At 37.1% G+C, this 15,758-nt stretch overlaps 1 protein-coding gene across 1 annotated transcript; it reads left to right on the top strand.

Moving 5' to 3' along the window:
- Positions 1 to 3,737: 3,737 nt before the first annotated feature.
- LOC129526569 (unconventional myosin-Vb-like) lies at positions 3,738 to 8,148 on the top strand. The gene is given in 2 exon segments (XM_055361174.1): positions 3,738 to 3,791; positions 6,871 to 8,148. Coding segments are annotated over 2 exon segments (1,332 nt in total).
- The last annotated feature ends 7,610 nt before the right edge of the window (positions 8,149 to 15,758 follow it).

Genomic DNA, 15,758 nt, shown 5'->3' with positions numbered 1-15,758 from the left:
GGCTAATATTTAATAAATAATATGAGTCAGGCACTGGGAAAATAAGGCACTTTTTTTTTTTTTTTGAGACGGAGTCTCCTTCTGTCGCACAGGCTGGAGTGCAGTGGCGCGATCTCGACTCACTGCAAGCTCCGCCTCCCGTGTTCATGCCATTCTCCTGCCTCAGCCTCCCCAGTAGCTGGGACTACAGGCGCCCACCACCACGCCCCGCTAATTTTTTGCATTTTTAGTAGAGATGGGTTTTCGCCTTATTAGCCAGGATGGTCTCGATCCCCTGACTTCGTGATCCTTCCGCCTCGGCTTGCCAAAGTGCTGGGATTATAGGCGTGAGCCACCGCGCCCGGCAGTAAGGCACTATTTTTATCCCTATTTAAAAATGTAGAAACTGAGCCAAAGAGAGGATATGGTATTTGCCTGGGATCATAGGATTAGTAAATGTCTGAGTTGGTATTTAAAGGCAGGCTGCCGGATTTCATAGCCCGTCCACAATTGCATGCCTCTCAAGTCTTCTGGCTCCGACTTCTCTGCAATTTACACAGCCCTACACTGCCTTCGTCCTAAACTCTCCAACCTCCTATTTTTTTCAGCTCTAAACTTTGATTCCCTAAACACAGCAGTCAGGGACAGGTGGAAGATTGTTGTCAAAAGAACAGGCAGCAGCATTACGGTTTAGCCTCTTTTTATATCTACTTATAAAACAAAACAGAAAACCTCCAAAAAACCAAATAAACAACAACAAAACTTAAAACCAAAAAAGTACTGGAAGCCTCAGAAGTATTTAGCAGTTATTCTTGCTCCTTCAAATGAAAAGATGCTTTATCGTATCCTCTATGGAGAAAATTCTGACAGTATTTATCAAAGACCTTACATTTATTCACATTTTGCCCTAACAAGTTCATAACTTAAAAATACATACAACAATTTATAATATAGCATTTTTTGTAAAGGGAAATAATCAGAAAGAGTCTAAGTGTTCAATAATAGGGCACTTGCTGAATTATGATACAATCACACAATAAAGTCTTCATAGAGCCCATTAAAATGATGTTATTGATATTTATTTATAGGAAAAATCATTTAGAATTTTTGGTTAAGACCTTTAACTAAGCACAAAGTCTATGAAATAATGTGCACAACATTCCATATTTTCACAAGCGGAATGACTTTTAAAACTACCCTGCAATCATCTCATTTTACACAAATGTCTAGGCAGGTTTGTTACCCGGGTATATTGTGCCATGCTGAGGTTTGGTTTATGACTGATCTCATCATGCAGATATGAAGCTTAGTACCCTGTAGTTTTTCAACCCTGGCTGCCCTCCCTACTGCCTCTACTAGTCTCCATTGTCTATTATAGTCATCTTTTCTTTTTTTAAAAAAAATCTGTTTTTCTGATTTTTTTATTAGGTAAAAAATGGAAAAACAAAATATAATTTTCATTCAATACATATTTCATCCTTATGCGTTATTTTTTCAGAAAGTGAAGTCCATTTAGAATGATAGCAGTTCATCAACCAAATAATTCATCTTCACACAGTTTCAATAACTTCAGAAATTTTCTTCATCTCTCTCTCTGTAGAAATTCTCAAACTGTGGAATGGTCATCTTTATCGTCATAAATATTGTCATCTTTATGTCCAAGAGTATCCAACATTTAGCTACCAAACTACTACCCAAATCTGATTAATTGATCATGTTGATTCTGTCACATTCTACTTGTCATATCGGATTTTTATTAAAGAAATCATTAGCTTATCTATTATTGTTACTGGGGCTGTAAGAAAATTTTATAATTCATTTGGATCAATCCTCTTCTTTATGGTCTTTTTGAGAATAAAACTTGGTTCTGTCTTAGCCCGTCATTTAATAAGCCAGTGACCTGGGGCAAATCTAACTGCTTCATCTGTAAACTATGAATAATAATAGAGTCCCTCTGCCTGTCACACATGGGTATAGTAAGGTTCCATTTTAAAAATGGCTCTTATTATGTTACCTGAAAGGCATTCTATAATGATGAGTGGCAAGGTGGTCTTAGCAACAGTGCAGTGAAAATTGGGACCATTTTCTGTCGCTGTCATTTCTATTTTTGTGATACCCTCTTTAAATTAGCCTTATGATGTAATTCAAAGGAGTGATGTAATTGGAATTTTCTTCTTTTTTCTTTTTCTTTTTCTTTTTTTTTTTGAGACAGAGTTTCCCTCTGTCGCCCAGGTTGGAGTGCAGTGGCGCAACCTGGGCCACCGCAAGCTCCACCTCCTGGGTTCACGCCATTCTCCTGCCTCAGCCTTGTGAGTAGCTGAGACTACAGGTTCCCGCCACCGCGCCTGGCTAATTTTTTGTATGTTTGGTTGAGACGGGGTTTCACCGTGTTAGCCAGGATGGCCTCGATTTCCTGACCTCGTGATCTGCCCGCCTCGGCCTCCCAAAGTGCTGGGATTACAGGCGTGAACCACCGCGCCCGGCCCATAATTGGAAATTTTTGTACTGTTAGATCTAAGAGTATTTTATGTGGTTAATTTAGTGAACTTCATTAGATAACTAGCATGGAATATATTATGCACTGCCATGCAAGGGCCTAAGAGAATGGTCCACATGTCTTGCGAAGTTGTTATGAAGACAGGCAACAAGACAGTCTAGCTGAGTAAAAGTCTGTAGACATCTCTAGGGAGGAGTGGTTAGAGAATGCCCTGACTGTGGATAGCTGGCATATTTTACCCCAGAAAGAAGAGCACAGAGTGGCAGAGAGTACTTGAGATTTAAATAAGAAAAGAGGATGAAAAAATTACTTTCACGAATTATAAATTTTCTCAAGAATGGACTTATTCTCTATTTTCCATTGCCTCTTGAGAAATCATTATTTTTCATTGAGTCAACATAATTATTAAGACTAATTGTGGAGGGTATTCAAAATGGAAAAACAGCGCTCCCTAGGATTATATTTTATTTATGAATGATCACTCATTTGTAACTTTTCCTTCAGTTAGATGTTTTTTTAATACAAAAATACCTTTTTAGCACCAGTTCAATTTGTGAAACGAAATGTGAAATTCAGGCATATATGTAATTTTATGTGTAAAATATTCCATTTTTTTCTGTTAATGAAGTAAGTATGTTTAACATGAGATATGTCCTCTTAATAAATTTTTAACTGCGCAATAGAATCTTGTTAACTATAGGTGCTCTGTTGACAGCAGATCTCTAGAACTTATTCATCTGTTATAACTGAATTTTATACCCATTGAACAGCAACCCCCCATTTCCCCTCCTTCCAGACCCTGGCAACCAGTATTCTACTCTGTTTCTAGGAGTTTAACTATTTTAGATATCTTACATAAGTGGAATCAGGCAGTATTAAAACATACTTTCAATTAGTAGTGACTATAATTTGGATAATTTAAATAAGAGAAAGCAAACATCACTACTACTAGCTTTTGGGGGAAAATATTACAAATAGGGATATTGTGATAAAAGTGTACAATATTTTTTACATTTGTGCACTTAGATCCATGTTCAAACTTTGCCACCTATACATGTATAGCACATTTGAATATGTGCTACAGTATGCCATTTATAAAAACTGAAAATAACATTTTATAAAATATTATTATTTATTTAGCAACCTCATGAGCTTTGGCTTCAAAAATACCTGATTTACAAAGCATAATCCTAGTGCTGGAGAACAGATCAGTGGCTGCCAAAGGTTAGGGTTGGTTGGAATGTGATTAGTGAGGGATAACATGAAAACATGTACTTTCTTTGTGGTGATAGAGCAGTTCTGCATCCAGATTATGGTGATGGTTACATAAATCCACACTTCATACATCTATACACACACATCACACATACACTCACACACACCTACACAAGAGTACATGTAAAATCCTTAGAAATATGAATGGGGTCTGAACCTGAGTTAATGGTATGTAAACAATGTCAATTTCCTGATTTTGGCAATGTACTAGGTTAAGTTAGATATAATTATTGGGGAAAGTTGGCTGAAAATAACACGGTCATTCTTTTTACTATTTTTTAACTTCTTGTGAGTCAAATTATTTAAAAATAATTGGTATTAAACAAAGACAAAAAAATCTAAAATTTCTAAAATCAAAGCCCTTATGAATTTGAACATATTATTTGATTTATTTTGTAGACCTTGATTTCTTCACCTGTAAAAATGGAATGATAGTAGAATTTCTGTCTCATTATTGTCATGCTTAAACCATACCATTTATGTAAGTGCCCAGTACTGTGTCTGGTGAACAATAATGCTTAAACACTGAGTTCCCCACTTTTTTGTGGTTGTTGGTTTACAGGTGGTTTTTAAGTTCCTAAGTGGAAGTTTGTTTAAAAAGAGGCAGTCAAAATAAACAGCAGTGTCTCAGAGCATCATCTGAACAAGAAAGGAAGGTGTTCTCCATCCCTTGAAATGGTCTCAGTCCTCTTTTATTGTTTAGCTCTCATGTGAGTCTTCACAAATAACCTCAAGAATTGCTACAACACCAACAGAGAATTAACTCTCATTGAGTTTTTAGCTCAGTAGATTCTGGGTCCTAAAATTTATGGACTCACCTGCTTTTTAAATTTTTCCCATTTAGAAATATTCAATTTAAATCTTCCTTCAGTAAGTAATTGTTAACTATTAACATCCTAACATTATAATAAAGTCAGAAGTAACATTTATTACTTTTGTTTTCCACTCATACTGCTTGCAGTCCATAAGCATACAGCATTTTGGTCTTTCCAAATATCTAAAGGAAGATAATCAAAATCAAAACTAAGAAATCCTACTCTGAAGTCATATCTCTCTAACTAGATTGTATATTTATTGAGGGTGATGACTATATTTTCTTTTCCAGGAGAACAAAACAAATACAAGGTTGGGACGAATTGAATTTAGTGGGGGATGGAGAGGGGAAGGAGTCAAGTCCTTCATCCTTTTCCATGCTTTGATAACTTTATCTGTGAGATCCTAGTTAAAAGGACATGACTATCTAAAGAAGTAAGTGCTTGAAAGGCTCACTGTATTAGGAGATTAGGAATTGTTAGCTTGAAAAGACATAAATGGAAAGAAAACATAATACAGAGACAAAATACATGAAATTTGTATTGTGGTACACATGTGCTTTGTGATCATATTTCTGTGTCATAAACAAAAAAAAAAGTATAAAGCTTAACCAAGAGAAATTTAGGGCACATAGAAGCATTTACGTGTTTTCATACTATGAGCTGGGCTAAGGTGTCCTTTACCATGACAGTTGGTGAAGCATTAGAACAAATCAATTCACAAATGTTCTGGTAAATTCCAATTTCCACATCTTAAATCATAGACCTAAGTCAGTCAAAGTCAGTCATATATATAGATATATGTGTGTGTGTATATATATATATATATGTACAGGCACCTACTTAAGTGGTATGATTTAAGCATGACAATAATGAGATAGGAATCATACTATTATTCCATTTTTACAGGTGAAGAAATCAAGGTCTACAAAAGAAATCAAATAATATGTCCAAATTCATATGGGCTTTGATTTTTGAACTTTCAAATTTTTGTCTTTTCTTAATACCTTTTGTTTTAAAATAATTTGACTCATAAGAAGTTAAAAAAAGAAGTAAAACGAATGACCATGCTATTTTCAGGCAACTTTCCCCAATGATTATATCTAACTTAACCTAGTACGTTGCCAAAATCAGGAAATTGACATTGTTTCCATACCATTAACTTAGGTTCAGAAACTATTCATATTTCTAAGGATTTTACATGTACAGATGTGTTTGAATGTATGTGTGATGTGTGTGTATAGATCTATGAAGTGTGGATTTATGTAACCATTACCATTATCTGGATGCAGAACTGCTCTATCACCACAAAGAAAGTACATGTTTTCACGTTATCCCTCACTAATCACGTCTTCCAGCCAACCCTAACCCTTGGCAGCTACTGTTCTGTTCTCCAGCACAGGGATTATGCTATGTAATTCAGGTATTTTTGAAACCAAGCTTATGATGTTGCTAAATAAATGATAATGTTCATAAACTATTATTTTCAGTCTTTATAAATGGCATACTGTAACACATATTCCAATGTGCTATACATGTATAGGTGAGCCAAAGTTTGAACATGGATCTAAGTGCACAAACATAAAAAATATTGTACGCTTTTATCATAATATCTCTATTTGTAATCTTTTTCCCCAAATACTAGTAGTAGTGATGTTTGCTTTCTCTTATTTAAACTATCAGAATCTTTAAACTTTCTCTTATTTAAACTATAGTCATTACTAATTGAAAGTATGTTTGAATACTGCCTGATTCCACTTACACAAGATAGATATGTATATCAGTCATATCTATGTGTGTGTATGTATTTATGTATATGTCAGTTATATATATGTGTGTGTATATATTTATATATATGTCAGTCATATATATGTGTGTATATATTTATATATATCACATACACACATATATAGATGGAGTTAGGTCTATGATCTCTGTATATATTTATATACACACATATGTATTTTTAAACTATTACCTGACGCAAATAGTACAGTTGATTTCATATAACAAGAGTTATTGGATGTATATGGGCAAAAGTTAATGCATATGGGCAAATAAATTGATGAACTTACAGACTCATTTATTTGACATATATTTATTGTGTGGTCTCTATTGAATGCTGGGTATCTTCCCAGAGCCTAAATTTCAGCAGTGAATGTAACAGGCTCAAATCCTTGTACTCAAGTAGCTAATATTCTAATCGAGGGAGAAGACAATAAACAAAGTTAATAAGCAAAATATTCAACATACTAGTCGATAGGAAGTTCTGTGGTGAAAAATAAAGTCAGAGGAAAAGAATGAGAGGAAGCTCTAAAAGCAACTGAAGATTTACATGAAGAAGCTGCCCAGGCGTTGGCCCAGAGTGAGAGGAAGTGCCATGAATTCAACAGGCAGGTCACAGTTCAGTGGAAAGAAAAGGATTTCCAGGGCATGTTGGAGTGCCACAAAGAGGGCGAGGCCCTCCTCATCCTCAACCAGGTGACAGACTTGAAGCCGCAGATGCTGTTGGACACAGTGCCCTGTCTCCCCGCCTACATCCTCTACATGTGCATCCGGCTCGCGGACCAAACCAACGATGATCTCAAGGTGCATTCCCTGATGACCTCCACCACCAACGGCATTAAGAAAGTCCTGAAGAAGCACAGTGATGACTTTGAGATGACGTCATTCTTGTTATCCAACACCTGCCACCTTCTTCACTGTCTGAAGCGGTACAGCGGGAATGAGGGCTTCATGACTCAGAATACTGCAAAGCACAACGAACACTGCCTTAAGAACTTTGACCTCACCGAATACCGTCAGGTACTGAGCGACTTTTCCATTCAGATCTACCAGCAGCTCTTTAAAATTGCCGAGGGTGTGTTACAGCCGATGATAGTTTCTCCCATGTTGGAAAATGAGAGCATTCAGGGTCTATCTGGTGTGAAGCCCACTGGCTCCCAGAAGCACTCCTCCAGCATGGCAGATGGGGATAACTCATACCGCCTGGAAGCTATCATCCGCCAGATGAATGCCTTTCATACAGTCATGTGTGACCAGGGCTTGGACCCTGAGATCATCCTGCAGGTATTCAAACAGCTCTTCTACATGATCAACGCAGTGACTCTTAATGACCTGCTCCTGCAGAAGGACGTCTGCTCTTGGAGCACAGGCATGCAACTCAGGTACAATATAAGTCAGCTTGAGCAGTGGCTTTGGGGAAGAAACCTTCACCAGAGTGGAGTAGTTCAGACCATGGAACCTCTGATCCAAGCAGCCCAGCTCCTGCAATTAAAGAAGAAAACCCAGGAGGATGCAGAGGCCATCTGCTCCCTTTGTGCCTCTCTCAACACCCAGCAGATTGTCAAAATTTTAAACCTTTAGCCTCCCCTGAATGAATTTGAAGAACAGGTAACAGTGGCCTTTATACAAACGATCCAGGCACAACTACAAGAGCAGAATGACCCTCAGCAACTGCTATTAGATGCCAAGCAAATGTTTCCTGTTTTGTTTCCATTTCATCCATCTTCCCTAACCATGGAGTCAATCCCAGCATGTCTCAATCTGGAGTTCCTCAATGAAGTAGATGCATGTTTAATCTGATTCCCAATGTGAGCAAAAAGGAAGTATAGACAGTAAAGTAAATTCAAGGATCTGTTAAATCTGGTAAAAGTAGATCAAATCAGAGATTGACAGCCTGTGGAGGGTGCTGAACTATACAGAATTAGACACAACTATGGCATTATTTTTTGTACGTACTGCTCAGAATAAAAACACTTGAAATGTGGAAGATTTTAAGTTTGATTTCAGTCCAACAAATATACATAATAATTTATAGACACCAAGCAGTCCCCATAGCCGTATAAAAGATGCCAATTCTATAAAATGAAGCTGTCGAGTTTTAATCTTTGCATATAACTGGAGAATGTCCAAATTAAAATACTAACTATATATAAGTCACATAAATTGCCTTCAAAGGGCTTTTAACAAATAATAGTACTAATAACCATGATAATGACATATACTGACATTTCCCAAAGTTTGCAAACCATAGGTGTGGTAGAGTTTGTGGTGAGATGTGTTCAAAACAAAAATATGGGGATAAGACTTCTGAGAAATGTCCCAAAAATATTTTTTAATGGCTGATTATACAAAGAGAGCAGTGTTACTAACCTCCAAACCAGACATTTTGAGTACTGGTTTCTGAAGCAAAATTAGAAGTGCCAGTCCTCAGTGTCCTCAAATGCTTTTGTGTAATCGTGGTTTAATGGAAGACATGATTAAAATGCTGCTATCTGAAACTTCAAGTGAGAAACATGGAAAAATAATTTGTGTCTGATGCTGGTCCATACTCTTTCCAAGTCCCACAAAACTCTCACAAAAATGTATATAAGCTAAATATTAGAAAATGATAACAACTTGTTTTATTTATAGATGTAAAAATCAAACAATGTGAAAGCTTTTAATCTCTTAATACCATTAAGCCTCCAGTAAGAGCGTCATATAATGCTCTACTATTTCAAACAACTGAATAGTAAAACAAACTAACCTCGCACATCAGATTATCTGAAAAACCTTCAAAATACTCAGTTCAGGGATTACTATTACACAAAAGTTGGGGGTTTTTTTAAGAGAATAAAATGGCTTAGGTCAACTTTCCCCTTTCAGGTTATTTTCAACGTTTTTCAAACCTTGTAATTCAAAATTGTAAATATCTCTCCTATGAAATAAGGATTTTAAAAAAGAGTAATTCAGTAATATAACAGACGTAGATGTTTGCTGCTCTTAGAATTTTTTGTTTGTTTGTTTTTGGGCTCTTCAAAAGCAAGCATTCAGTTAGAAACCCATATTATTCTTTCCACACTTTTTTTATTATACTTAAAGTTCTAGGGTACATGTGCACAATGTGCAGGTTTGTTGCATATGTATACAAGTGCCATGTTGGTTTGCTGCACCCACTAACTCATCATTTCCATTAGGTATATCTCCTAATGCTATCCCTCCCCCCTCCCCCCACCACACAGCAGGCCCTGGTGTGTGATGTTCGCCTTCCTGTGTCCAAGTGTTCTCATTGTTCAATTCCCACCTATGAGTGAGAACATGTGGCGTTTGGTTTTTTGTCCTTGCGATAGTTTGCTGAGAATGATGGTTTCCAGCTTCATCCATGTCCCTACAAAGGACATGAACTCATCATTTTTTATGGCTGCATGGTATTCCATATTCTTTCCACACATTTTTTTTACTGTCTTTTCCCTGTTTCTTGATAGCAATATGCTGTTTCCATGATAAGAACAAATAGTGTTTGCCAATCATAGAAGAACAGCCTGTGTATTACATTGAGAAAATGAGATTTATCCATGGATTGGGAGTAGAACAGCCTGCCTCCACCCTCCTTTACTCAACCACCCAACTTAAAAGGCTCTCGGAAACACAGCACACTCCAAACTACCTTCTGTACTGTGCCCTTAGACCACAGCTTCCTCAGTCATTCTCTGCATCTCCTGGGGCTTAACCCAGTCTTAGCCTGTGTTGAGGCTGCTGACAGTTGTGTTCCAATCAGTTGCCATGGACATTATTCCTTCTACATCCACATTAACATGCCAGCTTCTCTTGGGTGTCTGCAGAGCTGCGCCTTTTTCTTTCAGTTACAGTTACATAATCACTGACGTCCATGACACTCACACATGGATCTATGTGCTGACTTCATTTAGAAGGCCAATCTAAAACAACTGGGTTTGTGGCTACCTCTTTAAAGTTGTTTGTGAAGTATAATTTGCTTTTTGATGCACTTTAGTTTGAAACTGAGTCCCTTATGTAAGGACTGGCCTTAATCTTAAAAGACCAAAAATGCCTTGTTAGAGTGTTAAGGAGTTTTGACATGCAGTGGTTCCACAAATGCAGTGGTTCCACAAATACAGTGGCTTACTGTCCTTATATACTGTCTTACACCACCGTTCTCTCCATCTCTCTTGGTCACTACTGTCTGCTGTCACTGGTTAACCACTAGATGCCAAGAGCTTACTGAACAAAAGCTTGGCAATCGGAATACATGGGGAGGGAAGGACCTTATGAATCGTCTACTTAGCCTAAGAAATGGCAGGTTTAGTTCTTCTCTTCCAAAAGATACAGGTATATCACTGGAATTGTACTTAAAATTTATAGATGACTAGCAAATATGTACTTTATATGTACTTAACATTTAGATCAATCTTATTTAATACTTGGAGGTTAGAAGAAGCATCTTTAGGGGAACTATATAATATTCTGTTAGCATTTTCTCTGCATTTTTAAAAATCATTTCATCTCAAACACTTATCAGTGTCATGAAATCAGTAATGACTCTTAAACAATTCAACATAAAGGTTTGAACTCTGCACTAGATGTCTCTTTAATTTTTTAATATTTAAAATTTAGTTCAGGCTTTTCTCACCAGGTGGCTTTAGTGGTGACTAAGATAACTGACTTCTCAATTGTTTCTCTGAAATAAGTGTTGCTGTGGGAATAATTTTAATGTTCAATGTGATATCATGGTGGAGTTTTGTCTTTTAAAACATTAGAAGCATTTTAAATACTAAGAATCAAATATTTATAGATCAAACACTTGTGTTTTAAGTATTATACGGGACCTGTTTACATATAGTAAATGTGTATGTATACATGAGTTGTTGCTGAAGCCGACAAGCATATTACATACATGCATTTTCCCTGTGCCATCATAGTTGCAGTTAGAGTTCTAGTACCTGTAGGCTCGCCTGGGAGGCAGATTAGACCCAAAGGTAGACATTTTTCCCTTTCCCTGAAGCATGATGGTGGGAGTTGATTCTTTGATTTCCTTAGTACCAAACTTTAAGGCTTTTGTAAAAACAAAACAAAAAAAAACTAGGAGCTTGGAACATTTAAAAATTAACTCTGCTACCATCAATTCATGAAATATTTACTTAGAACCTTCATACATTAAGATTCTGGTAACCAATAAATTAGAATTTATTTCTTCTGCATAAAGTAAATTTTCATACACTCGACCTACTGAGACAGCAAAGGTGTCCTAATTTGAGGCATTTGTATAATGCCTACATAACTAAATGGTAACTAAAATGGGACAGCATGGGGCAAGACCTTGTAGTTCTTCACAGACTATTTGTCATCAGTTTCTCCAATTAATTTGCTGCATGAGCCAAATAACCATAATTCACCTTTTATACCCACTGGAGCCATAATTAGAGAATTAGAGGGTGTAGACAGAGGTTAATGCCAATGACAAACACAGGGCAGGATTTATTATTATTATAAAGTTCATTACATACAAAAGATTTTTTTTAAATTCCTAATTCTAACAAAGGGGATCAACCAGAAATGAAACTAAGCTACTTTCTGAAGTGACACTGTATCAGAATAATCCAGATTTCAATATAACATTTTGCCACCCACTGACATTTAGATGAAGGACTGCCTCTCCGGAAGAGTTCAGAACATATTCAGGGGTGAACCTAACACCAGGGAAGAAAGACTACTGATGAAAATATTTTTCCACTTTGAACAAATCTGTAAACTACACCTTTCTTTATAGAAAAATGCTTGGAATAGTCACTGTAATATTTAGCTGTGGATAAAAATTTGTGAAAATAAATACTTCTGAATTAGAAAAAGCAAGGAAGAAGAATGGGGTTGATAGGATGTATATTTAAAATAGATTATCCAGGAACAACTGCACTGTGTTTTATGTATGTGATAACATATGTATAATTATATATCACTATATATAATAACTATATCTTTATATCTGCTGCAGGTGAGTAAATAACCCATGCAAATATCTGGGGGAGGAATAGTCCAGGCACTACAGGAATATCAAAAAGGCCAATATGACACAAGCAGAGTAATGACAGAGTGATATGGAGGGAAGAGCAGATGAAATAATAAGAAAAGTAGGCAGGTCGTTTTGAGGGGTATGCTTCTCAAATTCTAATTTGCATATAAATCACCTAGGTTTCACATTAAAATAAAGATTCTGATTCAGGTGGTCTGGAGAGTTTATATTTCTTACAAGTTTCAGGGGATGCTGGTGCTACTGGTCTGCGTATCACACTTTGAATACCAAAAGACTGGAGATGCGTGCATGGTAAGGAGCTTTGGGATGTGAGTAATGTGGATTGAATTGTGTCTTCCCCAAAAAGATGTTCAAATCCCAACTCTCGGTACTTGTAAATATGACATTACTTGGAAATAAAATCTTGCCTAGTCAATCAAGTTAAGTGGATTCAGATGGGCCCTTATCAAATGACTAGTGTGCTTGTAAGAACGTGGATATTTAGAAAAACACACAGTGGATAAAGTATGTGAAGATGAAGGAAGAGATTGGAGTCATGTAACTACAAGCCAGAGAATGCCAAGGATTGATGGCAACTGTGAGAAGCTAGGAAAAGACAAGGAAGGATCCTCCCCTGGAGCCTTCAGAGACCATGACCCTGATGACACCTTACTTTGAACTCCTAGCCTCCAGAACTGTGAGAGAATAAATTTCTATACTTTTAACCTACTCAGTTGGTGGTAATTTTTTACAGTAGCCTGAGGAAACTAATACCTTGAGTGGGATGGAGAGTGAAGACATTGGAGGGTTTTAAGAGAAGAATGGCTCGGTCTGACTTATTCTTAAAGAATCACCCTAATTGCAGAAACTAGAATAGACTGAAGGCAAGGGGCTACAGGGAAGTAGGAAGACCAGTTAGGCGGCTATAGCAGTAAACGTAACTGGAGAGTGGAGAGATAGTGGTTTGAATCAGGGGAGTAGTGATGGTGGTGAGACAGGAACAGAATCTGAAGATGTTTTGAACTACTATTGATAAAATTTGTTAACATAGTATGAGCTATAAAAAAATGAGGGTGTCTGGGAATGGTGACTTACTCCTGTAATCACGGCATTTAGGGAGGCTGAGATGGGTGGATTACCTGAGGTCAGGAGTTTGAGACCAGTTTAGAATGATTTATAATACTTTGGGTAGAAACCTAGTAATGGGATTGCTGGGTCAAATGGTATTTCTGGTTCTAGAACCTTGAGAAATCACCACACTGCCTTCCACAATAGTTGAACTAACTTACACTCCCATCAACAGTGTAAAAGCATTCCTATTTCTCCATATCCTCTCCAGTGTCTATTGTTTCCTGACTTTTTAGTGGTCGCCATTCTAACTGGCGTGGGATGGTATCTCACTGTGGTTTTGATTTGCATTTCTCTAATGACCAGTGATGTGGGAGATCGGTCAGGGTGGTGGGAGAAGCTATAAGGAAAGACGCAAGCCTTCTTGAAAGGTTGGAAGGTCTTGCAAAAGCTTCATGAGAGAATAAAGGTGAAGGAAGGAAATTCTCTTTCTCTGAGGCTAAGGGTCAGAAGTAGGTGCAAGGAAAAGTAAAGAAGTTTATCTAAATAGGCTTGTTTACTTATGTCATCAGGAAACTGACTTTTGAACTTCTGAGCATGAGACTGCTCCCTGTAAGAGGGAGCAAAAATGTTAATTACCCAGCAATTGTGTTGACTCCAGGCCTTGGACGTTATACCAGTACTGAATAAATACAAGCAGCTCTGGCTTATCGAGACTGCTAACTCTCCTCTGCCCCTAGTGCTTGCAGCCTGCTAGCCTGCTCTTACCGTGTATATTTGTGTCTGAGTACTCCTTTCTTCTGTTGCTCAGCCAGGGTCTGCGGGATGGACCCGGCACAGTGATGATGAGCTTTTTTTCATATGTTTGTTGGCCGCATAAATTTCTTCTTTTGAGAAATGTCTGTTCACATCCTTTGCCCACTTTTTGATGGGGTTGGCACAAGCACATGTATGTTTACTGCAGCACTATTCACAATAGCAAAGACTTGGAACCAACCCAAATGCCCATCAATGATAGCCTGGATAAAGAAAATGTGGCACATATATACCATGGAATATTATGCACCCATAAAAAAGAATGTGTTCATGTCCTTTGCAGGGACATAGATGAAGCTGGAAGCCATCAGTCTCAGCAAACTAACACAGGAACAGAAAAACAAACACTGCATATTCTCACTCATAAGTGGGAGTTGAACAATAAGAACACATGGATACAGGGAGGGAAATATTACACACAAGGGCCTGTCAGGGGGTGGGGGGTAAGGGAGGGATAGCATTAGCAGAAATACCTAATGTAGATGACAGGTTGATAGGTGCAGCAAACCACCATGGCACATGTATACCTATGTAACAAACCTGCATGTTCTGCACCTGTATCACAGAACTTAAAGTATAATTTTAAAAAAAAAATTGGGCTGCCAAGGGTATAAACAGGGTGTTTCATGGCTTAATAACTGTATAACTATAAGGATGGACTCTATTACCTCCTGATATGAGGAACATGATGAGAGAAGGTGAGAATGGGGAAGATGCTGGGTAAGTGGGGAGAATAGTAGAAGGAGACTAAGAGCTCTTTTTGAGGTATGTTCACTTTGAGATGCCTATTTTGCCTGCAAGTGAAGATGGTAATTAGGCTACTTGGCATAAGTCTGGAGTTCAGAGCATAGGTTTCCACTGGAGATTTATCTGATATGAGTTATTAAGAGAAATTATGATGTTTGGCAAGCATGTCCTTAAGCTGTGAGATTAACATCAAGAAGGACAATCATTTACTTCTAAAACATGGTGTTCAGTGTCACTTATTTGAAAACATACTGGGCCACTATTTGACCTGTGACAGTTCTGACATTCTCTAAGACTACCAGATATGAAAGTCAGGAGACTGATTATTTTCTTTTTTGGTGCTTTTCTCACTCTAAACTTCAACTTTCCATATCATTAAAGCCACTAAAGTAAACAATTAGCCTAAGAGGTATATTCATTATTTTTTTTGCTGCCTTTAAATTTGATGCCTCATTGTAAAAAATATGACCTCACTTGTATTTGTGTGGATGATATTTTAAAAGATCGCACTGGGCAGAGAATATGGACAATTTCATTATTTAATACTTTAGACTAATGCCAATCATTCAAATATGAATTCTTCATTCATCTGTCTTGTCAAAGAAACAGAGCTCATATTGCATATGTGAAATATCACCTAGTGTCTATTTCAATCGTATATATTTTCTGTTTGTATCTTAGAAAAATTATTTCACCTCAACAAGCATATTGTTTGTTGGAATTATCTGGATATAGTGATAAAATAATTATTTTCATCAACATCTGAAGAAAATGC

The sequence above is a fragment of the Gorilla gorilla genome, chromosome 15, assembly GCF_029281585.2.
Source record: "Gorilla gorilla gorilla isolate KB3781 chromosome 15, NHGRI_mGorGor1-v2.1_pri, whole genome shotgun sequence".
Lineage (NCBI taxonomy): Eukaryota > Metazoa > Chordata > Mammalia > Primates > Hominidae > Gorilla > Gorilla gorilla.
Note: the sequence above shows the minus strand (reverse complement) of the source record. Positions and strands in the feature narration are given on the sequence as shown.